Consider the following 27,515-nt stretch of genomic DNA (forward strand, 5'->3'; position numbering starts at 1 on the left):
GCAGTAAAGAAATATCCGTTGTTGCAAGCAGTTTTGGACTTAGTGAGCGAATTAATGCTGCGCATAGGCTCATGAAGTTTTGTCAAGAAAACAATGTGATCATATTGAATACTCTTTTTCAAAGCACAAGAGGCTTCAGTAATGTTCTGTAGCTTTTCGTCCCTTTTCTCCCTTGTTTCCTGTATATGCTGTGGATGCACGTTCTCTAGCCCGCCTCCTGACTTTTACCATTACATAAGCATTATGATCATTTTGACTTTCATAATGAATGCCAAGTCTTGAATTAAGGTTCGTCGGGCAGGGCAATCAGCCATTATTTCGTATCGGGAAATTTTGCCTGCCTCTCCCCCTTTTGTCACTGTGTTATGCACCGCAAGCATCATTAGCCGATCCAAAATTAATTAGCTGGCTGGATAGGCCATGTGTTGCGATTATGGTCGTCATGATAATTCATTTACTGTCATCCTCCTAGAAGTTAGGTAGCTGGTAATACAGGACCACGTAGGCAATCCTCCTGATACCAACGGTTTGCACGAGTATTAGAAGGTTGGGTTCTCTCATACCCGACCTGCGGTTAGCTTCTAAATAGACATACCTGTTTTAAGGCAGTATTCTAGTTTCCTTACTGCTTCTTCATGATAGCCATTTAGCTACATACCAAGGATCTTAATATTACCCACTAAAAGGTTGGGTGTTCTATTTGCCTTTATTTCGACGCTAACTTAAAAAGCACGCTATGAAAAATGCTTCTCGGAAATATCAAATGGTGGCACAGGCCTGTCCCTTCGATTGTCACATAACTCGTCTTCCGCCTATTTACCCGAAGCATATGAATGGTGGCTAATGACATGAATGAGGTGAAAAAGATTTTTCAATTCTGTATCCCGAAGGTAAAGACTTCCATTCGTTTAAAAATATCATCAGTAATGCAACCTTTCAAGAAAAGCGACATATCAATTATAATGTATTAAGACTGCAGAGCCCTAACCTATTCATTGATTTTACATGCTCTCTTCTTAATTGGCAACGAAATACCAATAAGCGCTTGTAAGAAGAATAATGGAAATGATCTGTTTCTATATTAAAATTTGTGAACGTTGAGTGCTTGTGTGTTGCAACATTTTATACGACCTGGTTGTCGACTTATATGGGATCTCTTGAGCTGAATAAAACATTTTTATGGCGCTGGTTCATCAAATTGTTCATATAATACGGCCTCCATAATTTTCTGCAGGACAGAAATTGTCCTATGCAGAGAGAACAGTTTGATATGTTTTCGTTATTTACTCTTTACTAGCTAAGTAATGCAAGAATTGAAACGATTATGTATAATTATAAAGATAAACTTATTATATTACCCGTCTCTCGCAATGATGGGAGATTTCAGACCTTTGCTATTCCTGCATTTCATTCATTACATTTAAATTTCAATGCACGGTTTTTTCTCCTATATATCCGCAAACTGTCCTCGTACATACCAGCATCTTCAAACAATTCTAAAAGGCCGTGCTCGAACGTCCTCCGAGGTGCAATTAAAGCTATCTTCATTGGCAGTGCAAAGCTGGGAATGTTTATTCTAGTTTTCGTGTAAGTAAACCTTTGGTGTGAATTTTTAACGACATTTTTCACGCTCGAGGGAATCATATAAGTAATATTCTGTAGACAAATTTATTAGTAGAGCTCCAATCACTGAAAAAAAAAAGAGCTGGAAAAAATGAAGTAAAATCATTTGCATCTATACATTTAGGTGCTCAAGAGTAACTCATATGAAGTATCCGCATTTCGAAACAGATATTGATCACTTTGCCCCTTGTACTAGGCTCCTAGCAGGGCTTGAATTTGTGGTCGCTCTATCGCTGTATGCCCTAGAGAATGAACGGGGTACCCGCATGAACGAAGAGGGCCAGATAGCATGGTATGTCACATGCGCCGAAACCATGTTCTGCAGTACGACCCATAGCCAGTCCACTCATGCTATAAGTTTCAATTTTCCACTCACGTTTACCGTCTCTCCCGCTAAAAGGATGGTAACTGTAATGACTGTGAAGGATTAAACAAATGTCTTTGCTTGCGCCCTTCCATGAGAAAGCCTAGTATTTTCAAGGGTGCCTAGAAAAAGTGCGCTGAATTACATTTTATGGCTTGTTATAGACCAACATGAGGTAGTCGTTTAAGGTTTGTAATGGCTATAGCCTTATTGTACTTAGAGAGTTTGCACAAGCTTAGTGATAATCTTTCAAAGAGGACCCTATTGAAAAAACCTATTTGCGGTTTTAATAGGTCCTGTATGAAATAATATGGGAGTATGCAGGAGCCGAAATGGGGCATAAAGGACCCATAAAGACGCATTCAGGACTAGTAGGAGGACGCGCCAGATATGCATATAGGTCCTGTTACTCCTTTTCAGACTCCTTTATCTCCTGTATATCACATGTGGGATATATATTAGGAGTCATCGGAGTTGTGAATAGGTCCTGTGTACCATGATACAGGAGTTGAATGGGCTCCTTAATCAGGATTTGTTTATGGAAGTTTGAAAAGGCAAAGTTCGATATACGCATGCGGTGTCCCCGCTAAATTCAATCAAGAATTAAAAACAAGAAAGCCTTTTTCAAATTTGAATGAAATGAACATGAAAGTTTGTTTTACATTTCGATTTCTGCATGCGCTGCTGTGAGCGCATGCGGTAATTACAATCAACAATCGCTGCACGTCTTCCGACCTTATGACGCACGTTCATATCTGTAACTGATGACGAGTCTGCAATACGGAAGTGCAGGGAATAAATTCGCCTTTCCACATGAACATAAGTATGTTCGAGCATAACTCAAAACACACGTCGCCGCCTACCGAACCATTCATTGATAGCTGCATATCAACAGCGATGCTTATTTAAGGGTTTGCATAATCAAAGGGAGCGATGGGAAGTAAAATACTGCCGCCGCTGCTCCGCTGGCAGCATGGGAAGTTAAAAGGTCATATATATGACAAGCGGATCCGTACGAGATATCTCTGTAGTAGAAAGAAAAATGCGCTCTAACACGGCGAAAAAATAGCCAGTACGTAACATATTCGCATATTCTTAGGTGTACGTTCAAAACACTGATACGTTTGAATGATAGATGATATTGCCTATGTGTATTGATAGAAAAGAAAAAGGTTCAGCATGTTTACAGGGCAATCGTCGAAGGACGACCGCACGTAAGAAAAAGATGCAAAGTGCGAAACAGAAAATCGCAATAGAAAACGACGAATATAAGCATACAAACCATCTGCCGCCGTGGTGTAGTGGTTAGCGTGCTGGGCGGGTATACGGTGTAATCCGTAAGATCATGGTTCGATTCCTGGTGAGGCAAGATTTTTTTTTTCATTTTATTTATTTACGTGCATTTTTTTATTTACCTGAACGTCTTTTTAGCCTGCATCCTCATTTTCCCCACAACGAGGGGCGCTGACCACATTCGACAACGCACATAGCCTGCGACTCCTGCGACTCCTGCGACTCCCACTACTCCTACCACTCCCTCAACTCCCACAACTCCCATGTCCAATAACCCCATATGAATAGGTCCTATATACAGATTTTTTTCAAGAGGGGAGTCCTGTAATTCGGGTAAAGTTACCAATGGCCATACGTCTCTCTTGCGTGCAGCTTTAATTTATAGCACAAAATGCCCGGTTCTCCAAAATAACATATTGTAGGCTCTCTGACGGAAACTGATGATGATGGCTCTAGTGAGGATGACACGCTGCGATACATGAGCACACACTGGAACCCCGCTGGTGCGGCGCCACGTGACAAGTAAATTTTTTAGAGTTGACAGGAACGTAAAACTAAGGTAGCTCCTGTGGAATCAGCATGCTTTCACCATTCTTAGGGGCCCCGCTTTAGACCCACTATTCAAACGCATCTCTGGCACATTATTATAGCTTGATTAAAGCGGTGCTTTATATATATATATATATATATATATATATATATATATATATATATATATATATATCAAGTGCGAATTGACACACTTCGGCATCCTGCGGTGTTAGAGGTAATAAGTAGACATACTGAGAGTTCAGTGATTACAAGGGAGTAGAGAAGTTGAAGTGCGGCACCAAAAATTAAGAAGTCTCACATGATGGGAGAAGTTCATTCACAAGAGAACGTTTTGTTGCAAAAGGAACGCCTCTACACTCAAAGCGAGGTCTCGGGTGGCCACAGCTACGTGAAGGGAAGTAGCTAAATGTGAATAGGCGTAGCTAACAGAAAGAAAAAGAAAAAGATAAGAGAACATAAAAGAAGAAGAAAAGTAATCAGAAGAAGAAAAAGAAAAGGGTGAAGGAAGAAGACAGAGAAGAAGTAGAAGAATGCTCGGTTGCCTACACCTAATGCTTTCGTCCACATTTCCTTCATCAGCATGTGGGATTCGGGCTTGCTGCGGCTGCCCTTTGCGCGGCCGCCGCCCGCTTCCCAGTTGTTCTCCCCATCCCCTTTCTCCCGCCTGAGGCGGCGGAGAGGGGCTCGAGCGACTTGTCACTGTCGTTCGGGCCACAGCTCCGCCCTGGCGTCCCAGTGACTGTTCTCATTGGCGCCTTTTGGCGGGAACACGGCACCGCTTCGACAGCCGCGCTCGCGCGACTGTCCGAGCGGAGCTCAGAGAGAGACCCTCCGAGACATCGCAAGGTGCGTACGCAACGGTTCTTGTCTGCCGGCCTTTGTCCGCGCAGACCAGTGTGTACTCGAGTTCGTCTGCTCCGGGTCGTACCTGAGAGCGCAACTCGAGTCTGTCGATCGTGATCCAACGATCTGCGACAGGCGTACCTTGCGGTGGTTGCCCAATCTCTCTCAAAGGAACCCGTTGGTTACTGCGAGAGAGAGATCACAGCACGCCCTTGCGTGCTTGCGGCGCGCACTCCGTGTCACTTCGTGCGCGCAGGGGAGCCTAGCTCCTCGCGCGCTCCCTTGACACGGTGACTGCGTATGTGTGTGTATGTGCGTTTGTAAATATGCGTATGCGCGTTTGTAAATATGTGTATGTGTGTGCGCGCGTGTGTGTGTGTGTGTGTGCCGCTGGAGGATGGCGTTTCAATAAACGTCTCCTTTGTGAACTTGGAGGTTGTGTCCTTGCAGCGAAGTGCTCTCCTCCCAATGGAGGTTGAGTGCTCGCTGCAGTGTTTCAGTGCGCGCGCGGTGACGGCTGATCGGGGTTTCGGCTCGCGCGACGCTCGAACCCGCGGTGGTTGGTGGCTTATGTCCACGTAAGAAACCACAACTGGCGCCCAACGTGAATTGTCCTTGGCTCCATGAGTCGTTGAACAGCACATCGGCCGAGCCGGTCGCCTTGACGATCAAGCTCATGCGCCATGCCTGCCGCCCCCTGCGCGGGACTCGGCAAAGGCACTGAAACACGCTACATGGTTCTTCGGACCACCCTGCGGTGCGACCGTTGACCATATGCCTCCGCTGTTTCAGCTTTACGCCGTTGCGGAAGCAATGTGCGCGACGCCGCCGCTGCCGGCATCTCCGCACAACAGCACCCGTACCCCGCTTGCAGTCATTTCTGTTCGGGGAACGGCGAGGCGTCGGCCGGGCTCCCTCTGGAAACCGGACCGAAAGCGCGCTCAGTTGGCTGATGCGGCTCCTTGAACTTGCGAGCCGGCTGGCGCGCCATTCTCTCTTGGTACAGCATTTCGACTTTTCGGTGCAGTATCTACAGGGGAGAACGAACGTGGTAGCTGACGCGCTATCCCGTGCCCCACTCGCCCGCGGCGGCGTCTTTACGGACGGCGGGCGAAGGGGGCGAAACAGCGGACGAGCCGCAGAGCGGCACGGAGGGGACGCCCGCAGACGGGTTCCCCATTCCGCTATCCGGGTAAGCAGCGCTTCGCAAAGCAGGCGAGGGTGAAAGCTCTTTGTGAGCACATCTGAGACGCCGATGCCAGTGGTAGTTTTGCTGCGAACCTGCGGGGGTAGAAACCAGGCTCTCCTTTGGGATGACTGGGATCGTTTTCAGCCATGAAGAGCTACGACGGGCCAGCAAAATGATCCGTTTTGTCGCGATGTCAGCGACGGTCTCTGGGAGACGAAGCGCCGTTACGCTGCTTGTATTGCAGCGGGCGCAGCGCCGTTACGCTACTTGTATTGAGCGGGCGCAGGGGGGCACGAGCCAGCGTGTGTCGCGGCGTGCCCCGGGGATTCATAATTGCTGGGCCATGACGGGCTCGCGCTGAAATACATAGCCACGGATGATGAGTCCTTGAACCATTTGAAGTGGCTATTCCCCAATGTCTGAGCGGCGCTCTGTTGCGTTCTCTCACGACAAACAATTGGCTGGTCATCTGAGTGGCTCCAAGGTTTTAAAAAACTGAGTCAATCGGTGACTGCAGCCGGCATGAAGCGCGACATTTTCCGCTGTTGCCGTTCCTGCCATGTCTGTCAAATGGAGAAGTCGAGGGGTGGCAAGCCACCGGGCATGACGAAGCCAACTGACAGTGTGCGTCCGTGGCAGATGGCCACCTGCGATTTCATGGGGCATTTCCCCAGTAACAAGCAGGGGCTCATTGCTGGAGAATTCCCCTATGGGGAAAGCCAGCCGTGCCTACATCGCAGACCTGAAGGCCCATGCGTAACGGTCTGACGAGCTTGCGCTGGTGCCCATTGTCACCACAGGCAAGTGCCAAGGCACAACCGATGCGGTGGAACGCAGCCGTGCCCCGCACCGGTACTAGATGAGGCAACGTTCACCTGTGTGACTGATGCCGGACGACGGGCCTTTTCCGCAACCGAAGGCATACCGCTTCACCGAGCGAGCTTGCTCGTTCAACCCTACCCGGAAGCAAGGTTGGTCTCCCACTTTTCTGGCTCGCTCAGTTCCAGCCTGTGTGCTTTATTTTTATTTTATTTTGTGTCTCTTTTCCCATTTTTCGCTTTCTTCTGTTTCCAATCTTGCTTCTTATCTTGTAAATATTGTACAGTGAGTGCCTTCTTTTGTACAGCCCGTCTTCTCTCATCTTTCTTCTTGAAATTGCGAGGGTTGCTCATTAGGCAGCCCCGACGCGCGGCCTTTCCGGTGTGTGTGGAAAGGAAGTTGGGGCCGTTTGGGGACGGGGAGCATGAACGATGCGATGCCCCTTTCACCCAAGGCCGCCGTGGTTGCGAAGGTGCTCGGGACAGGTTCGCCGCGGAAGGTCGGCATCACCCTTTGGTGTGTGAGTGGCTGTGCGTGTGCGTGCCTGGGCGTGGAGGCGACGACGTCGCGCCATGTGTGTTTGCCGGCGTGTGCGGAGCGCGGTGGAAAGGAAGCCCCGCGCGGTCTTCCCATGTGCGCCTTGGATCGCCACGGAGTCACGGACTTTCAACGCCTGGGGCCCCTTCGGCGTGTTCGCTGCTCCTGCACCTAACCTGCACCACCACTGACGGAGACCGTTTGCAGCCAAGGATGAACTTTGGCCACCCAGAAGTCAACGAGCGGTGAGTCACCGCAGGCTCCCTGAGCTGCACCGACGATCTTTGGGACTTCTGTACATAGTTGTGTTTGTACATAGTTGTTCTGTACATAGTTGTGTTCTGTACATGATTGTGTTCTGTACATAGTCGTTACTTAGCCTCCGCAACTTTGTACATTATTCTTCATGTCATCTTGTTCATTTTTTTTGTGCGCCTTGCTAATGTTTGTCTTTCTTGACTGTCTGTCTTTTCGAGATCTTTCTTGCTGGAACTGAAGTGTAGTTGACTTGTTGCGTGAGGATAGCATTCTTTTCCTCATGCTGGGGACCTGCCGCGTGCTTTCACTGATGGGTAGGAGGGCAATTAAGGAGAGGAGGATGTGGGATTCGGGCTTGCTGCGGCTGCCCTTTGCGCGGCCGCCGCCCGCTTCCCAGTTGTTCTCCCCGTTCCCTTTCTCCCGCCTGAGGCGGCGGAGAGGGGCTCGAGCGACTTGTCACTGTCGTTCGGGCCACAGCTCCGCCCTGGCGTCCCAGTGACTGTTCTCATTGGCGCCTTTTGGCGGGAACACGGCACCGCTTCGACAGCCGCGCTCGCGCGACTGTCCGAGCGGAGCTCAGAGAGAGACCCTCCGAGACATCGCAAGGTGCGTACGCAACGGTTCTTGTCTGCCGGCCTTTGTCCGCGCAGACCAGTGTGTACTCGAGTTCGTCTGCTCCGGGTCGTACCTGAGAGCGCAACTCGAGCCTGTCGATCGTGATCCAACGATCTGCGACAGGCGTACCTTGCGGTGGTTGCCCAATCTCTCTCAAAGGAACCCGTTGGTTACTGCGAGAGAGAGATCACAGCACGCCCTTGCGTGCTTGCGGCGCGCACTCCGTGTCACTTCGTGCGCGCAGGGGAGCCTAGCTCCTCGCGCGCTCCCTTGACACGGTGACTGCGTATGTGTGTGTATGTGCGTTTGTAAATATGCGTATGCGCGTTTGTAAATATGTGTATGTGTGTGCGTGTGTGTGTGTGCCGCTGGAGGATGACGTTTCAATAAACGTCTCCTTTGTGAACTTGGAGGTTGTGTCCTTGCAGCGAAGTGCTCTCCTCCCAATGGAGGTTGAGTGCGCGCTGCAGTGTTTCAGTGCGCGCGCGGTGACGGCTGATCGGGGTTTCGGCTCGCGCGACGCTCGAACCCGCGGTGGTTGGTGGCTTATGTCCACGTAAGAAACCACGAGCGTTACCTCTCTTTCTTTTCGTCTATTTGCAGCACTGCTAACTATACAATAGTTCCTGCCGAGGAAGGCATACACTGTAAATAAAACCAAGATAAGAAATAATGCAGACCGGAAATTAGGTCACAACTGGCAAAAAATACGAGGGACTTTAGCGTCTAAAGTAGTGAAAGGCGAAAGCCTGAGAAGTGTCATCCTGTCCAGTGTTCCTGCCATCTGCAATCCCACACCTGAACGAACGCCACCGAATGCCACGTGACAGGAACAATGGCGTACAATCCAAACGCACACTTGTCTGAGAAAGTGCGGCAGATACTGGGCCTTTCCTGCAGACGTCTCATCTTACTACCATATGCAATCCCACACTTGAACGCGCACTGAGGAACACCACGCGACAGCCGCCGCAAAGACGGGACACTTCTTGTCCACGACAATATGAGTCGAAAAAAGCTTGCTTAGCGTGCTCGTCTCGCATCTCGGAGGCCCACTTTCGATTCCTTAGGTCAGCGAGTTTTAACGCGGTAGCGTTAAGGAGCTCGTGTCGCAGAAAAGCCGGTGTCGTCGGCGTCCAGTGAGCGATAAATCCCGGCATGCACTTCATAAATAAAAAGCAAGTTCCAAGATGGGCTGGGTGGGAATCGAACCAGGGTCTCCGGAGTGTGAGACGGAGACGCTACCACTCAGCCACGAGTTCGATGCTTCAAAGCGGTACAAAAGCGCTTCTAGTGAATGCGGTGTTGCCTTAGAAACATGCCGTAGAACGTTATACTGCAGTTTATATGGGTCATTATGAGCATGTTACTTACAGAAGTCGCAGTTACACGAGTAGCGAAGTACGTTTCCGCTACATTTCTTCTACGCTCTGAGCACATGCAGAGCCATCTTGCGGCAAATACAGAAGAACCCCTCCTCGCAATGTGCGGCGCTGCCCCGACACGTGGCGCGCCACTCGCCCCTGACGTTTCGCCGTGCACCCTCACAGGTTGTAGAATCAAGGTTGGTTGGTTTGTGGGGTTTAACGTCCCAAAGCAACTCAGGCTATGAGAGACGCCGTAGTGGAGGACTCCGGAAATTTCGACCACCTGGGGTTCTTTAACGTGCACTGACATCGCGTCTTTCCTTTCTTTCGATCACTATCTTCGCTCACCCGCTTCTCCCCTTCGGGCCGCGCGGGTACCGGTGCGAGGATGCCCCAATACCCTTGCGTTTAGTAAGTTTTCTCGACGAGGTGCAATAACGCTATCGCGTTCCAATCTTGAAGGCGAAGCTTAAGCGTCCTTCAAATTTTTTTTCTACTCGTTTTTATTTAATAATGCTTCTGAGATTTTTCGCTACGGCCAACACCAGACGACGCGGGATGGCGGCCGCCGACAATGACACCGACTTTTCTGCGACACGGGGCCCTTAATGCTATCGCGTTAAATATATAGGGTCTCTTAGATGATTTTTAAGAGGAGAATGGCGAAAGCCTACCCTTCTTACCCTATAATTTTTCTCCCATCGTTAGCCTCTTGTCGACATTCGTTGCAGTGCTACATATGATTATAACTGGTTTACATGAAAGGAAAGGCGTAGTATTTATAAACCTTTCTCCGCAAGTGTGTTTAGACAGTGCACCATCGCTCCTGTCACTTGGCATTCCTTGACGCGCCTTCTAGTGTGGCATATTGCAGATAGCAGGGACGCATGCCGGCTCGACAAATCAGAACGCCGCAAAAGGAGGACACACATGGTCCCCGCCCTTACGGAAATGCCATATCTGGACTTATAAAAAAATCCAGATCAGGTATATCAGGAATTGGGCAGATATGGTATATTAGGACAGATATGGGCCAGATAAGGCATATCTGCTCAATTCCTGATTTCGAGTACCAGATAAGGCATATCTGTCTGGTCAGATATGCCTTATCTACCCAATTCCTGATTTAAAGATCTATCCCGCATGGCATGTAGGTTTTGACCTATAGATCTATATATCTCAACATAACACTTTATTTGCAACACTCAAAACACAATTTCAGTATTCCAGCTAAACGTCCCTCATGCTCAATCCAGTTTGCCAAGGAAAACCTGAATTTCCCCTTTTATTTGAAACCTTGGAGAAAAACCGCTTTGAATTCAAACCACAGATTTTCTTTTTTCCCTGCCTTTATAAGAATAGCTCTAAGACGGGCCTGAATTGCATGGGTATACCGAGGTTTAAAGACATGCCCATCCGTTAGCAAATATTGAGATTCTGCTCATTTACGTGCGATACTATAACAAATTGATGAGGTATCTGAACATAATAATGGACCTACCTGTCTACACGAGGAGCTAAGGTGAAAGACATTAACCTATTAAATTAGATATTACATTTTTATTCTACTCTTTTACACACAGAGCTTTAACCAGTAAATACTTTTAGTTTAAGCTGGTTTACTTAAGAAGCTAAAGAATGTAAATAGAGGATGGCTAATTATCCAACTAGACTATTGAAATCGAATTTAAAGGTTTGTCGATACCCGGAAAAGTACCGCTAAACCATAGGGCGATAAACCACACACTGCTGGGACTGCTGATAATACCTACCCTTTAGCAAAGTTCATATAGGCTGTCAGGAAGTACTGGTGTTACCTTGAGCAGAGACTGCAGTGCAAAATGAGCGAAAGCACCTAACTCGTGGTTGCTTTTCAAATTAAGAGAGAAAACAAAGAAAAAAACATGTGCGATGGCATTTGTCATGACAGCGACAGCTCTGCTCTTAAACAAAATCAAGCATGAAGCTACTTAAGTAGTGCAAAAATTAATAATATACAACGAAGGACCCTATCCACCCACTGAAATTTCTCAAAATTGCTGGAGCAAAAGACAGATTAGCAACGTAATGTAAGGAACTGTATCACATACTGAAAATTACCATCAAAGTTACTAAATGAAAAATTAATTTTCTATCAAATTATTAAAGTGAGCAATATCCTGCGGCTGGCAAATGCTAGTTCCCGACAAGAAGTCTCACGCTCACGGTTTTGGTGATCGGGCGTGAAGATGAGGCGACACTATGAGGGTGCGATCCGCCTGCACTTTCTACACAATGGTGAAGATTTGGCCGGGGCCACCCAGGGAAGTCTCGAAAAGCTCAATCGACATCAGGTTCGCTGCCAAGGCTGGGGTGGCAGCTTCCACCCGCAGTGAGACACAGTAATTTCCTCTGTGCCGATGGTCAGACAAGCTCTTGTAGGTTTGCTGTCGCATTTTTGTTACATGCACACAGCTAATAGCGAACAGGCGCTAGCACACACACACTAGCATACACAACATGTAGCACGCCCGCCAACCGCACCGAACTCCGATGTCTGCGACCGAAAAGGAACGACACACCAAGTACTTAGGCGCACGGAGTTGAAAGGGGGAGGGGAAAGACACAAACACACACAAAACGGAGAGCTCGCGGCCTACGCGGTAGAGCGTGGCAGCTAGGAGGAGAAATGAAATTCGATTCCACGCAGGCACCGCGGCTGTCTGAGAGGGAAGGGGGGAAGGCGGGAGAGGAGGAGTCATGGTCTAGCCAATGCGGCCCTCGACGCAGCAACAGCGAGCTGTCTCTGAGGGTGAGTCACCGTCTAGACAGCGCGGAAGGGGCCGTATACTAAACTGCCATCACTTTCTTGATATTTTGAATCACTCCGCTTAACCGACAAAGCTTTTGCGCACCGGACTGCCGCCGCATTTTAAATGAAAATGCAAATTATTAGGCGGAAAGAAGAGCATGTAGCCATAACCAAGCGCCTTCTTGTATTAAGGAACACATGGCATAATAATTATAGTGCATCGAAATCTGCTGAATATTTGAAATATTAGGAGTCGTAGCTATTTTCTAGATTGGATACAATTAAGACTAAGCAAGCAGGCCATGCTAAGTGTAGAAAACTTGAAGCTCGACCACATGATGCTAATATTGGATATTTGCAGAAGTTAGACGAATGCCATATATTGCTAATATACAGTCACTATGGCGCCTGCATAATTAAGGCCCCGATGAGGCTATATAAAGTCCTGTTGACGCCAAGCTAATGGCCCGGTCTGTCTATATAAGGTCATGACGATGCCATATATGCCCTTTATCCGGCCACATAGGGCCGCGAGGATACCATATAAGCCCCTGATCAAGCCATATAAGGTCCCGTTACCCGTACAGATATGGATTATTGACAAAATCAGCAAAAAGAACAAAAACGAGAGGCATGCGCAGTCCAGACCTTGTCAAAACGGTCGAATCAAAAGACACGTGAAGCAAGTCAAACCGTATCAAAGGAAAGTGCATCTTCAAGATATTTATAAACTGAGACGAGTAATAACAACGAAGGCAAACTCACACATTAATCGGCTGGCCTCGTTATCCTAAAAGCCTCCACATTCTCTCGTGCTGCTTTATATTTGTGTCTTCACAGAACACATGTTTTTTTTAAGATGGAGTGCATTTGTGTCTAAGAGTATGCTTGAAAAGGTGTGTCTTCGAACCGCCATCTAGTGCCCTCCTACTAAATGTTACGTGGCGTCAAGCCGGTGAACACGGGAGAACAGAGGACAGGGAGAAGACGACCGTTAGATGACGTTTAATGAATGGTTGGAGGGCCTAGCGCGAGCGCTCTTGCCCGCGCCACTGCCCGCTTTTTCTTTCTAGCGCGTTCGTAATAGTGACCATCATGCTGTTTTGATCAGGTTAGAAAGAAGTGCAGTTTTCATAGGTGCTCTCGTACCGATGACGTTTCAATTATTGATGTTCTTTTATTAAACTTCGACGCCTTCTTGCATAGCACTGAAGACCATGCACGCCCTCTGGAACTCGTTTAAAAGCTATAAATTACTACATTGGGCGTTTTGTGCCCCGTATTACTAGATAAAAGAAAGGCTATATCCCTGGATTTCTCGGGAGGCGTTGGAAATGAAAAGGAGACTAAAACCTATAAAGATTAACAAGAAAAAATATTCCAGTGCACTTCACACGAAGGAAATAATTTCTACTCTAAACATATTGTTAAAAAACTACATAATGAAAGATAAGAAACATCATTTTCAGATTGTCTGCCTGGTTTAATTTCAACGTAAACTGAGTAATTTTGACGGTTATTTTCCCGAGTATGAGAAATTCTGATGTTTTTGAGTGCAGTGGTGCTATAACCAACCATAAGAAAAACTCAAATGCCTTCATTGAATAGTTTAGATCAGTGTTCACTGAAGGCAATAACAGTCTTTCGTGTTTTACTGCCTATCTACCTCCAATTTCTGACATCGTTAATAATGAACAAGGTATATTGAACATGCTTTTTAAACTTAATGTGAAGAAGTCATGGGGACCAGATACCATTTCTAACGTATTTATGAAGCGCTATGCAGAATGGGCCGCTAATTATTTACAGGTTTTATTGACGAGATCTCTCATTGAGGAGCAAATTTTTAATGACTGGGGAACCGCTAAAGTGAAACATTTATTAAAAGGTTGCAACCATTTATTAAACCATTTATTATTATTTTGCAACCAACCATTTATTCAAAGGGGAAGAAAAGAATCTGTTCAGAATTACCGCCCGGCCTCCCTAACAACTTGCTAGACCTTCACTACGGCTCCCCTTTTTCTCTTTCCACTTCCACTCCCACCTTCCTTTTTTCCCTTACGGCGCGATTCAGGTGTTCAAAGAGCAAATGTGACAGATACTGCGCCTTTCTCTTCCTGTGAACCAATAATTTAGTTAATTAATATTATGTGACAAGACAACTCTATTGTTTAAGATTATGTGTCGCCTGGTACTCAGTAATTCAACTGGTCATGCTAAATTTTCGCTGCAAAGTCGCTGACGGCGTGTAAAGCAGAGTTCTACAAGGGGCCAGAGGTCGCAGTTCCAACTAAAATTAATCCCGATATATTTTATATATTCTAGATCAACGTGGTGTGCGATTTCTGCTTACGGTGATGTTGAAACTTGTTCTTCAAAGGTAAGCACTTAGCTTTCCCTAGCGGTTATCATCAATCTATATGAAAAAATAGCTATAGTTCAACTTCTGGAGTTCTATTATTACGCTTGAACCTTTCAACTATATAAGACTGAATTTTACTTTAGGGCTTATCACATCAGTTTTATTTGAAATGCGAAGGCATGTTAAACAGTCATAGGGAGGACGAACATAATTTTTGTGAGATCCGCATTCAAGATCACGATTCACGCTGCCTTTCATGGCGTCTGCGAGCACTCATGCCTAAAGTGGAGGAAACAAGACATTTTACAAAACTGATTGTCAGCGTGATGTAATGGTGCCGCAACTGTTTCGGCATATGCGCAGGGTGCCTCCCCACGTATATTTGCTTGTTTGAAAAAAAATAGTCCTCATGAATGCCTTTTAAAACAGAAGAACAGGAAGAGTAGCCGTTCACCTATTTTGTACATTTCGTATCCTAGTTTTCTATTCCTCATGAATACAATCCGAAGCCCAGAAATCGCGCAAGAGTCGTGAAAAGTGCTCATATGATTAATAATGTTATAAAACAAAGCACGCAAAAGGAAGCGAGGACAAATACACAATACACGACAACTGAAACCTCACACGTTACTTGGTGAGTAAAAATAAAACATTTAAAATATTGACCTAATGTGCTGCTTTAGCTCATTGGAAAAGGGTTGGTAGTTATTCATGTTTTTAACACATGGCTGTAGTTCTTTCTAACAATTCATTGCAGTATATATTTGGTTTCGTTTGTTCTAAAAAGACTCAGGCTATGAGAGACGGCATAGAGAAGGGCTCTGGACATTGTGTATTCATTGAAAAGGTTGCAACAAGAGCTTTGTATGCTTGAAATTAGTTTTAAGGACGATGTGTTTGTTTTGGGGTGGGATCTCGTTATAAAATGCATAAACCACGCAGTTCAGGACCGATAAAAGTTGGCATTTGGATTTTCGAAACTATTTCTTCCTATAGGAATGGAGTCATCAGAGTATGTTAACAAAGTGTATCCTCATTGTTTTTGCTTGAACCATGCATCCGTGTTCCAGATGAGAGTGCTAATTTTTACTCGATAACGACTGCTTTGAATGTGTAAATAAATTACCTTGCCGAGCAGAACTATGGTTGAGGTTATTAACGAAAATAAAATTTAATAAATTACGAACAAAAATAAAATTTATTGTGCTGCTGTATATATATATATATATATATATATATATATATATATATATATATATATATATATATATATATATATATATATGAAGGAAAGAAGCCACCAGTCGGCGAGGCCAAGGAAAGCATTGGAGATTTTACTTTGTCTTTTTTTTTTTAAGTTTTACCACTTTAATATATAGATATATATATATAAACCAACAGTGCAAGAAATCAGAAAAAAAATTGAAGAGAACAAACGAATCTGCATTGGAGTAATGCTAAAGCATGAATGCTGCTGTTGGTTGCTTCTGGTTGATTCTAGTTGCTTACTTCCCTTATTGTTTACTAATTTTGGTATTTGGTACTTTCAAATTGCGCGCCTATCCCTTAAATTAAATTATTAAATTATTAAATTGGTTCACAGGAAGGGAAAGGCGCAGTAACTGTCACACTTGCTCTGTGGACACCCGAACCGCGCCGTAAGGGAAGGGAGGAGGGTGGGAATGAAAGTGGAAAGAGAGAAAGAGGAGCCGTAGTGGAGGGCTACGGAGTAATTTCGACCACCTGGGGATCTTTAACGTGCGCTGACATCGCACAGCACACGACGCCTCTTCGTTTCGCCTCCATCGAAACGCAGCCGCCGCGGTCGGGTTCGAACCCGGGAACTCCAGCACAGTAGTCGGGCGTCTTACCACTGCACCACCCCGGCGGGGCACCTATCCCTTCCTATGCTCTTTTTCGGCTCTACTTCTGGTTGCGTGACTGTAACATCCTCTACGTCACAATAATTCACTTCTTGTTTACCAATTTTAGTCTTTGGTGCTTTCAATTGTGCAGCAATCCCATGCCACGGCCGCTCAATGGGGAGGCGCACTTGGGTGCGGCCCGTCGCGTCTCCCGAAAGAGCCGTATTGCGCCTAGTTCTCATCGCCACCGCCGCGGCGCCACCGCTCCGGGACAAGTCCAGGCGAAGAGCTGCGCGCAGCGGCCGTGCCTGTGCTTTCGTTTAGGCATCCGCGCGAGCGGCGCTGGATCATTTTAGGATTTATGAGCTGCGTTTCACACATTATGGTGATGTCACGTGCAAATTTGTTATTGATAAGGTGATAGCGGCATGTCACCATGAAAGCGCTTTTCCAAGTTAGACGTTGACCCGTTTACAACGAGAATCGAAGAAGCAGTGCGCCTCGCCGAGTGGGCACCCATTTAGTTACGGGCGTTTAAACCACTGTAATAAAATATAACATATTACAATCTTGAACTCATGACAAAGTTTGGGGCCATTTATTCAGCGTGCACTTTGTGGAAACTCACAATTCAGGACGTAGCGTTCAGCATTATTGTTCAGCGTGTTCCTCCATTTTCGCTGGAAATAATATTGAAGTGAGAAGCACCACCTGAATATACTAGCTAACACAAACTTACAAAAGAAACAACACGAGACAACCAGTTCAACCAGACGCCCGAAGGTTAGGCAATTTTTTTCTTTTTATTTTGAAGCCACATGACGCACAGAGGACACCCAAGCCTATTACAAACGAAGAACTTTCCTAGAAAGAGGTTTATGTGCAAGTATTATTTTTTCCACTGTCAGGTTTATATTTCCTGCCCAGTTGGTCAGCAGGGGTCGCATTAGTTTCGTTAAAAACGTTTTGCAGAGGTCCTTGGTGTGACTGCGGTCTCCTCTCTCGCAAATCAACTCCGGACATTGCACAAAATAGGGGAGAAGGGATAAAACCAACATGTTGCATAACTTGCTGCTTCTTCTGACCTCTGGGCACTTCATCACTTTGCTAACAAAGGTGCATGTGAGCTTGCACAAGGCAACTACCTCCATTTTTGGATACCTTAGGTGTCCATCGTCAAGATTCTTGATAATTCCATAAATTGCTTCAGTTGGCTTTGCTACCTGCAGCAGGGTTTTGCAGGAATCACAAGGCACCTGAAAACGAGCACAAACCTTTATCAAAGGATTGGGACAAATAAAAAAATAATGACACTCTAAAGTAAGCACTCGAATACTTTTAAACTTTTGTTAAATATAAATAATAAAGACCCCCCTCCCCCCCGGGGCAAGCACTAAAAACAACAACCAAATTAAAAAAAAAAGAATGTTTTATGCAATTTTGTAAAAATGTTCATACCTCCTCTTCACATGCACGTGCAAGGTAACCAGCCAAGTATGCGATCGGTGCTGACTCTATGTCTGCTGCTGGTTCACACCACACATGAATGTATCCAAGCTCTCTCGAAAACTCTCTCGCAGCAGAGGTGATGGCAGCGGGCAAGGTACAACTTTCGTAATCTTTAATGCCAAATTTTATAGCTGCCTTCGCCTCAGAGTTAATAGGTGCATTTGCGGACTTTGATGCTTGCAAGATGCCAACCTGCACAAAGCATGGCAAAATTTGTATTATCTCCGTTGATTTTCGTTTGTCGCTAATGGTACCTTCAGTATTTTCTCTGAAGTGAAAACTGCAGCCCTTGCGTCAACTCTGTCGTTCCCGCCATTGAATTGCCTTAGGCTGCTAAAAAGCGATTCTACAGGATCGCTGTTCAGGGCCTGCGTTAGGACGTATCGGAAGCTGAAAATAGGAGATTCGGTCAGATGCAATGCACTAGTAAGGCGCACAGAAGACATTATTGTAAAGATACTTACTTGAAGTGATCAAGAAGGTACTCAATTAGCGCCACTGTTGATCTAGTTGTCATGATTGTTGCTTCGTACGTTTCCTTGGTTAGTCTTTGCTTCGACGTGCCTCCTTGGACCTGAATGTCTTCGATATAGCAAACAAAGTCCAACTCTAACCAAGAGAGCCGCTCGTCATCTGACAGATAGAATGGCTCCTCTTGGTGCTTCCATGCCTTCACTGATGCAATGTTGTGCAAGGCATACCATTTCGATATCATTTGCATAAACGTGATTGTGGCGGAACTATCTTGAAACTCACACGCTTCAGGGTCGCACTGAGGGTTGCTCTGGAGGAACTGAAGTGTGGCTATCACAGGTGGGGAAAATAAATCTACTGCCCTGCGCACCTTCATTTTTTCAAGGTTGCTTGGCTCAACATGAGCCCGCGTGAGGAACTTTACAGGTTTAACTAGAAGTTGGGATTGTATGTCAAAAATCTTCTTCAAGTAATATCCACCTCGAATGGCCTGCCCCTCATCCATCATTTCTCTTTCCAGAAAGTTCGTGCGGAGATTTTTTATCAAGTGGTTTGAGTCAAACGCCAAAAAAAAGGGGGTCACTTCTGAAAGGGTGAGGCACCGCATGTGCAAGTGCACTTTCCTCTGAAAGGCTCTTGAAAAAGGCAACGTTAGTTTGATGGTTGTCCGCAACAATTGTTGCGATGCGAAAGCCAACCTCTTCGACTGACTGCATGACTTCCATGGCCATTGAATGAAGCTTATCATTCTTAAGGCAGCGGGTGAAAAAATAACCCACTGGTATGATGTAAGATGTTGATAAGCCTCTCAAAACAAAACACAACAGACGGTTTGCCACCTGAGGGATTGTTGTTGAGAGCTCTGCAGAGCCGATGTCTACAAGGCCGAACACTTTGTCGACTTGCCGGTCATATATGACCTTTTGAGCTATAGACATCTCATCAACAATTAATGAACAGTAGGCCTCTTGCGGCACACTCAAGTTTTCGTATTCTACACGAAGGCGTTCTTTGATGAGAGATGTCACATCAACTTCTCCTGTTGACTGACCAACATATTTCTGCAGAGTGGTACGGCACGGCAGCTTAAAAAGACCTCTTGATCGGACGTGCTCGTAGCCTTTGCTTGAGCATGCTTTCCAAAGTATGCACTCTCTCAGAACATGCTCACTGTACACAGTTTTTTTCATGCGACAGTTGGTCACTTGATTTCTGATGAAGAGAGCTGTTTTTTCACCTGCTTCGGCTGATTTTAGTAACTTCATGAAGTCCTGAACCGCCTTGTTTTCTTCATAACCTTGCAAGCGCTCTTTCAATTTGTCGTGCTCGGCTTGCAGTTTTTGCAGCGCTTTTGCTTGGCGAGCGACTTTTTATTTCAGCCTGTTCTTGGCCTTCTTTGCATCGTCCAACACGCTCGCGAGATCGAATGCAGTCTGACAAGCCTCATCAACCAGCAGAGCATTTTTGCTACAGATTTCCAACGCAGACTGGCATGCATCCTCCACCAACACGTTACTTTTGATGTTCACTTGCGTGCTTACTTCAGGAGCAACTAGCAATCAGAAAGACGAGACCCACTCACATTTGGATCCTCTCTGGAACCATCACGCTCAGCTGGAGTTCTCCGAACTGTGCCATCAGCAGACCGGTCAACTCGAGGTCTCTTTGTTCTTTGCGAACTTGTTGGTTGCATGTAATGTGGGTAATTCGCGAATACGGAGGGGACGGCTGATGGAAGCAGGATCTTCAGTTTTGTGTTCTTCCTGTAGTCGTCGTCTGTGAAGTGCAGTGAGCATACCAGTGACCTGTCATTCGGCTCCCACTGGCTTCCTTTTCCGGCCGAGCCCTCCCGAGATATGTTTTTCAGCTATGCTGCTCGACGTTGTAAATCGCACGGGAACTCGTGGTAACCGATCTTCGGATCTTTCCTTGAGTTCGTGGTGCATAGCGGCACACAGCAGTTGCGTGGCATAGTGACGCATGCGTTTAGGACGCTGTTGACACAGACACCGATGACATGCACGCAGAACTAGCAGAACCACGCAGGCATGCTGAGCAGCAACAACTAAAACACGCGCCAAAACAGCGAGCGAAGTCCTTTCCGCGTCGTCTGGCCGTCCGTGCCGGCGGTAGCCGGCGGCGCCTCGTCCCGGAGTGGTGGCGCCCCCGCGGAGAATGACGGCGGAAACTGTAACTTCTCCCAATACGCGCTTCCCCAGCCATTGCGGCGCGACGCGACGGGCCGCACCAAGTGCGCCTCCATTGAGCGGCCGTGCCCATGCCCTTTTTCAGCTGCACTTCTTGTTGCCTGACGTCCGATCCTTGACGTCCCTCTAATTGACTGCCTTAATTAAGTAGTTTAGTCTTGGTCACTTTCAAATTGCGCGCCAATCCCTTTATATGCTCTTTTTTGACTCGACTTCAGGCTGCTTGACGTCACATCCTAGACGTCACCCCAATTGAGTGACTTAAGAGAAAGAGAGACAGAGGACTTAATTTACACCGACATGGACTTCGGGGCAGGGACTCAGCAAGGGGGTGGGGTGTCCTTACCGGCTCTCCTGCGCCATGGCCGCAGAGAAGGTCTCGGAGTAAACCTCCTCCGCCAGGCGTCGGACGATCTTTTGTTCATCCGTATTTGGGCTGGGGATTTAGGACTCCCAGGTAATATGATCAAAGGGATCAGTTTCTTTAGCTCCCGGAGAATCAGGGCATTGCCAGATGAGATGATTTTGACTGAGAGGTATGTTGCAGAGATTGCAAGTTTCTAGGTCACCTGTCAACTCATTATTATTGCGAAAGCAATACTACTTGCACTTTCAAGCCTTTGCCGTACCGTGGCGGTGCCACCATTCACCTTTCGCGTGACCTCTGTGTGACGTCACGCCGAAGAGCTGGGCGACCATGGGAGTTCCACTCCGACCAAGTTGGAGAGCGGACGTGCAATCGATGGACTTCATCGACCACGAACGCTTGCGCTCTATTTCGGCCACTGGATTTCAGAAATTTTCTGGGATTCGACTCTATTCAGGAAGCGCTCACCGCGGATTATCAAGACTCCAAGGTGGGCCAATTCTTTCGCACATTTTTGAGGCTTTGAAGAACTTCGCAAGCCACGGGGGATGCTAGGCCTAGTTAGGCCTAGGCAAACAAAGGCACCCCCGGCCGTTTAGAATTTCGACGAAAATGATGGAAACCGTGGAGGGAACGAGCATAGACCCTGCGGAGCTGAAAGAACCTGGCCAGTGGTTCATTGCCAAGAAAAGAGGAAAGGCGGTGCCACTTGAGAACGAGGGACGCAGCGTCACCGATGATCAAGGGAGAGAGCGAGCCGCGTCCAAGCTCGCCGGAAAGAGATTGGCAGCAAAGTTGGTTGAACGGCAATCGATCAAGATACCCGACGGAACTGACAAAATAATTCTCCGCCCACGGGGAGGAATCAGCCGCCTACTTAAGTATGGCAACATTGAACTTGCGGAGTTGATCGCTAGCACCGCGAATATAAACATCAGAGAGGCCGCGGAAGACACCTTCTCGGTCAACACAAAACAGCAGTCTATCCTCATCGCAACAGACAGCGAAGAACGGAAAAGAAAATACGTCGCACTACGCGTCCTCGAATTCGAGGGCCAGAAAATTGAAATCACGGCGTGCGTCGCTATGCCCGAAGACTGCGGTAAGGGGGTGGTACACGACATTCCCCTTCGCATCACCGAGGAAGAAATAGTGCAACGGCTACGCACGATCAAAGGCAACCCCCCCGTGCTAGGAGCCAGGCGCCTGGGCAGGCGCTCAACCACCGTGCTCATATTGTTTGAAAAACCAGAGGTGCCGAGGTGGGTGAAACTCTCACTTACATGGCAAAGATGTGTCTTATATAGAAAGAAATACGAGGTTTGCAACGCATGCGGTCGCCTAGGGCACCGCGAAGATGTCTGCCCAGATCCGAATAACGCTATGTGCAGAGGATGCGGAGAAAAGCGCCCAGATCAGGGACACACCTGCGAAACAAAATGTCAGCTGTGCAGTAAAGACCATCCGCTTGGCGACAAGAAGTGCAGAGAACTCTAGAGGACTCCCTACCAGACCAAAAAACGTCAATGGGAGCAGAAAATTGCCAAACAGCAGCAGCAACAGCAGCAGCAGCAGCACAACGAGTAGCACCAATATCCCAACACCACACCTTAGAGTGGCCGCAGAGGACGCTCGAAATTCAGCAGAGACCACCGTTACCAACGCGGATATTCTCAAGACCGGGACGGAGGCTTCCGGGCGCAGAGCGGGGACTTCCCGCAGTTGGAGGACGCCAACCGACGTCACCGTTCAAGCTCCCGCAGCAGCAGGGACCGGTCCGGATCCAAGTCCAGGTCGGGGTCCAAATCCAGAGTCATGGCTAACTCCAGGGACCCAAGGAGCCCGTCGGCCACCCAAAAGCGAAGCCCGAGCGGGGACAGTGAAACCGTCAGTTTCAGCGGTGGGGTTCCCCAGGCTAAAAATGAGGAAAACGAAGAAGAAGATAAAGAAATAGAAAAGTTAAGAAAGGAAGTTGAGGAACTGAGGGAGATAATTAAGAAACTCACCCAGGACCAATACCAATCTAAATCACAGCCAAATTTCGGGGCTCCCCCGCCTCCACAGGCTCTCCCCGGAAAACAAGTAGCCAAACCGCCACCTCCACCTGCGACGCCAAAGGTGCTAACACCACCCGCGGCGTCAGACACGGAGGAGGACGCAATGATCACTGAACAGTGCAGGCCACCTCCCCCGCAGAAACGAAGAGGCGGGGAAACGGATCCGCTGGCGGCAATAGAGCGTAGACTAGACGCCAAATACGGGGCGAGACTCGAGCGGATCGAGACAGGCATGACCAATATCATAGGCGCCCTTAACCGCATTCAGGAACAATCTAAACAAACAAACGCGGCTCTTGCTGCTATGGCAGAAAGGCAAACAGTGAGAGAAGGGATACTTGACCAATTCCAACATGGGCAAAACGCAACCAAAGATTAATTCGACGGTATGGCAGTGGAACTGCCGAGGATTCCAGCGCAAGCGAGCGTTAGGGCAACAACATCTCGAGCAAATAGTTGAAAAACCTCTAGCCGTAGCCCTACAGGAAACTCGCAAAGGAGTAATTCAATTATCAGGATATCAAGCGTTTGCTAGTGGCCGGGGAGAAAAATCCCGGGTCACTACATTCGTCAAAAGGAACGTAGCGGTAATCGAACATGAAATTAGTTCTCGCGACATTGAGGCCGTTTTCGTTGAAATCATCGTCCTAAAATTTTCGTCCTAAACATATATAGCTCTCCTAAGCAGCGCAAAGTTCGGTTCAAGACATTATTTCGCAAAGCAATGAAGGCAGCCGGAGCTAACCCCCTGCTAATTGTAGGAGACTTCAACGCCTGCCACCAAGAGTGGGGATATAATAGGCAAGATCCGAAGGGCAGGCAGTCATGGGAAGATTTTCACGAATTAAACCTCACCCTGCAGACAGACTCTGGCTGCCCGACGAGGGTGGGAAACAGTGTGAGCAAAGACACAACCCCAGACTTAACATTTACCAAAAACATAGAGGAGCTTAGGTGGGAGAACACAGAGCTCAACTTGAAGCGATCATTACGTCCTCGAAATAACGCTTAAACGGGGAGTCAAAGTAAGACGAGAAAAGATCATCAGCGCAATCGAATGGGAGAAATTCAGACAAATTAGGGAATGTGCAAACATAGACGAAAATATTGAAAATATCGACGATTGGGCAGCAACCTTCATGTACCACGTTAAATCCGCTACCATTACCCTAGAGGGGGCGATGCACCGAAAACAGTCGACAGGAAACTCCTACACGTGTGGGAAGCAAATAAAGGTATGGAAAGACGCCTCCGGTGTCAGAGATGGAACCGAAACCTAAGGCGCAAAATAGCCAGGCACAATAAGGAAATTGAGAATTATACAATTAAACTCTGCGAGCAAAACTGGTGTAACAGGTGCGATGAAATGGAGGGCAACATGAGCCTTTCAAAGACGTGGAGCATGCTACGATATCTTCTTAATCCAGACAGTTCCAAAACACAATCAAACACAACAATAGCAAAGGCAAGACACGCGTTCGAGGGGACTGATGCGGAACTAATAACTAAACTCATAGACACATATGCCGGCGATACAACATCCCTCCCTCTTAGGCAATACGCGGGTCCACCGAACGAGGCCCTCGACGCGCCCATCTCAGAAGCGGAAGTTAGAGCCGAAATCCTTACCTTAAAGACGCGATCAGCTCCCGGCCCCGATGGAATAACAAATAAAATGCTACGAAACCTAGACGACGCTTCCATAACGGCACTCACCAACTACATGCAAGAAGTATGGAGTAGCGGTCGTCTTCCCCAGCAGTGGAAAACTGCAAACGTTGTGCTAATTCCAAAACCTGGCAAGCCCCCGAAATTGGAAAACCTCAGACCTATTTCTCTAACCTCATGCATTGGAAAGCTTATGGAACGCGTAATCCAAACAAGGCAAACTAATTTCATGGAGAAAAACGACCTGTGGCCGCATGAGATGGTCGGGTTCCGAACGGGCCTGTGCACACAGGATGTAATGCTCCGATTACAACATGACATAATTGACTCGAAATCCAGAGACGCGAAGGTAATTCTAGCACTAGATCTAACAAAAGCATTTGACATCGTAAAACACCAGGCAATTCTCGCGGGACTACAGGAATTAGGATTCGGCGAGAGGACATATAATTACGTAATGGATTTCCTGACAAACAGGACGTTGAAACTAAAGTTTCAGGACCTAGAATCCCGCACTGTCCACCTGGGAACTAAAGGAACTCCACAAGGCTCGGTGCTCTCCCCCTTCCTTTTTAACGTGGTGATGAGAGGCCTTCCTGCCGCTCTTAAAGTCATAAAAGACCTGAAGTTCAGCATTTACGCGGACGACGTTAATCTCTGGATGAACAACGGCAGCGATGGCAGCATAGAGGAACGCCTACAGGCGGCGGCGGACACCATTGTGTCCTACGCGGCCGAAAGGGGTCTTTCGTGCTCTCCGCAAAAATCCGAACTTTTCATATATAATCCAAAATCAATGAGGTGCAAGGGCGACTTTAACGTAGAAATAAAGGTCGACGGCAAAACCGTACCAAGAGTCCAGCAAATCAGAATCCTCGGACTTTTTATTGTAGAGGACGGGTATAATGACGGAACGATGAAAAAACTCACTACCTACGCGACGCAAGTAACAGGAATATTTAGGAGGATTGCATTCAAAGGCAGAGGCCTCAAAGAGAGAAGCCTCTTGAGACTCATGGAGGTGTACATAATAAGTCGAATATGCTATGCCACACCGTTCCTCAACATCAGGACCAATGAAAAAGATAAGATAGACGCACTCATCCGGCGTTGCCTCAAGAGGGCGCTGGGTCTACCCATCTCCTCTTCTACAGAACGCCTGATAGAAATGGGAGTGCATAACAGCTGGACGGAACTTGCTGAAGCGGTGAGAATCGCCCAACATGAAAGATTAAGTAGGTCGAGCACGGGTCGAGCCATCTTAGAATGGGTGGGTCGAAAAATAGATAGGGCACAGCCGACAAGGTTGCCCTACCACCACAATGTCACGAGAACATCATTGTCCGTCCTCTCCCCCGCAACATGCACCCAGAATACCACAAGGAGAGACGGGAGAAGAGAGCAGAAGCACTGGTTAAAAGTGCAAAAGAATTCAGAGTAAAAGAAGTTGCCTACGTAGACGCTGCAAGCGGCCTATCAGGGGCGGCAGTCGCCGCGGTAGTCGATGGTAGCGGCGCACCAGTCGTCTCCGCCACCATCCGAAGTAGAAACATAGACACGGCTGAAGAGGTCGCAATAGCGCTCGCTTGCGTCGGAACGAAGGCTAGATTGATCTTTAGCGACAGTAAAACTGCTATCTGGAATATCGGAAAAGGCAGGGTCTCACAAGAAGCTGCCCGAATTCTAATAGCTGCAACTAAAATCGATCGCAAAATCACCCTAATTTGGGTCCCAGCACACACGTCCGTCCCCGGCAACGAGGCGGCCCATAATTTAGCCCGAGATCTCTACTTCCGGGCAAACGCGGAGCCACCCGACTGCCAGGCGATGGACGAACGCTTGCAAAACTATAAAGAAATAATCGAAAATTATAGATTAGGAAGACGTCGGATCCTAGCTTAAATAATCAAGAGGCCATAGCCTGGCGGCGATTACAAGCCGGAAATTTCCCGAACCCTGTCTGGTTGTTTCACACCCAGATAGAGGAGAGAAAAAACGATAAATGTAAAGCCTGCGAAGCGAGGGGGACCCTCGACCATATAATTTGGGAATGCCCTAAGTCTCCGGGCGCTAGGGACAACATTAAAAATAGAGAAGCCTGGGTAACCCTGCTGCGAAGCACGTCCCCGCTGACCAGCAGAAAGCCGTCCGCCTGGCGGCTGAGGCCGCGAATAACCAATGTATATTCGCCAGTCCTTAGTCGCGGAGATTCCAGCCCCCGTTCCTCAGGCCTGCGTGCCAGGAGCGGGGAGTAGGGGGCCTCCTAAATCGGTGGAAATTAAAGTTTTAATCAATCAATCAATCTGGGCGACCATCTCGCGCCGTCTGCGAGTAGTGGCGGTACCTCCGCCGGCGCTTTAACATCTGCTTCAACGATGCCCCCTGCCGCTACTGAAGCTGGTCGCAATGAGCGTAAGAGACAGCAGCGAGCTACAGAGATCGAGGAAAAGCATATCCGTGTCGTATGCAGAGTTAATCATTGTATAACCACCACAGTCTAATCATAACAAGCATATCCATAAGCACCTTTAGCTGAACTTGGGCCTAGCTACGGGTATTGCTTTCGCAATCTACCGGGCTTAACCAAGCTAAGCCTCTCCCCATATTTTAACTTAATAAGCTACTGTTGGCCAATAGTTTGGAACCACAATTGAATGTATCAAATACTGCAATAGTTGAAATAATTAACCACTGTAGTATTTGATACATTCAAATGTGGGGCCAAACCATTGGCTAATGAGACCGTTTTCGC

The 27,515-nt window shown here is 47.4% G+C and overlaps 1 protein-coding gene, 1 long non-coding RNA gene and 1 pseudogene across 7 annotated transcripts in view; 1 reads left to right on the forward strand and 2 right to left on the reverse strand.

Moving 5' to 3' along the window:
- Nucleotides 1-1,482: 1,482 nt before the first annotated feature.
- LOC146181164 (uncharacterized) overlaps nt 1,483-27,515 on the forward strand; it is a 148,503-nt gene continuing 122,470 nt past the window's right edge. For 3 of the 6 annotated variants that reach the window (XR_014700173.1, XR_014700177.1, XR_014700175.1), the window contains exons 1-2: nt 1,483-1,587; nt 14,580-14,634. This is a non-coding gene — a long non-coding RNA (uncharacterized LOC146181164). Of the gene's footprint in view, nt 1,588-12,149; nt 12,252-14,579; nt 14,635-15,095; nt 15,245-16,632; nt 17,059-27,515 lie in introns of those variants that run through there. The other 3 variants (XR_014700174.1, XR_014700176.1, XR_014700178.1) reach the window with 3 other exon arrangements.
- LOC146181165 (uncharacterized) lies at nt 17,057-18,555 on the reverse strand. The gene is made up of 3 exons (XM_084576285.1): nt 18,245-18,555; nt 17,940-18,182; nt 17,057-17,737 (listed from the first exon to the last, which is right to left on the reverse strand). Exons 1-3 carry the CDS (start codon nt 18,434-18,436, stop codon nt 17,327-17,329), a joined length of 846 nt encoding a protein of 281 aa, XP_084432411.1. The 5' UTR covers nt 18,437-18,555; the 3' UTR covers nt 17,057-17,326.
- LOC146181166 (uncharacterized) lies at nt 18,451-19,402 on the reverse strand (annotated as a pseudogene).

This window comes from Amblyomma maculatum, chromosome 8 (assembly GCF_055883805.1).
Source record: "Amblyomma maculatum isolate TAMU_Amacu chromosome 8, ASM5588380v1, whole genome shotgun sequence".
NCBI lineage: Eukaryota > Metazoa > Arthropoda > Arachnida > Ixodida > Ixodidae > Amblyomma > Amblyomma maculatum.

What these genes read in the sequence shown, in the direction of transcription:
- LOC146181165 (XM_084576285.1), bottom strand. Translation starts at nt 18,436, where the DNA reads ATGTCTTCTGTGCGCCTTACTAGTGCATTGCATCTGACCGAATCTCCT. An exon ending in CTTCAGAGAAAATACTGAAG is followed by an intron (nt 18,183 to 18,244) that starts GTACCATTAGCG and finishes TGCTTTGTGCAG; the next exon opens with GTTGGCATCTTGCAAGCATC. An exon ending in CACGTGCATGTGAAGAGGAG is followed by an intron (nt 17,738 to 17,939) that starts GTATGAACATTT and finishes GCTCGTTTTCAG; the next exon opens with GTGCCTTGTGATTCCTGCAA.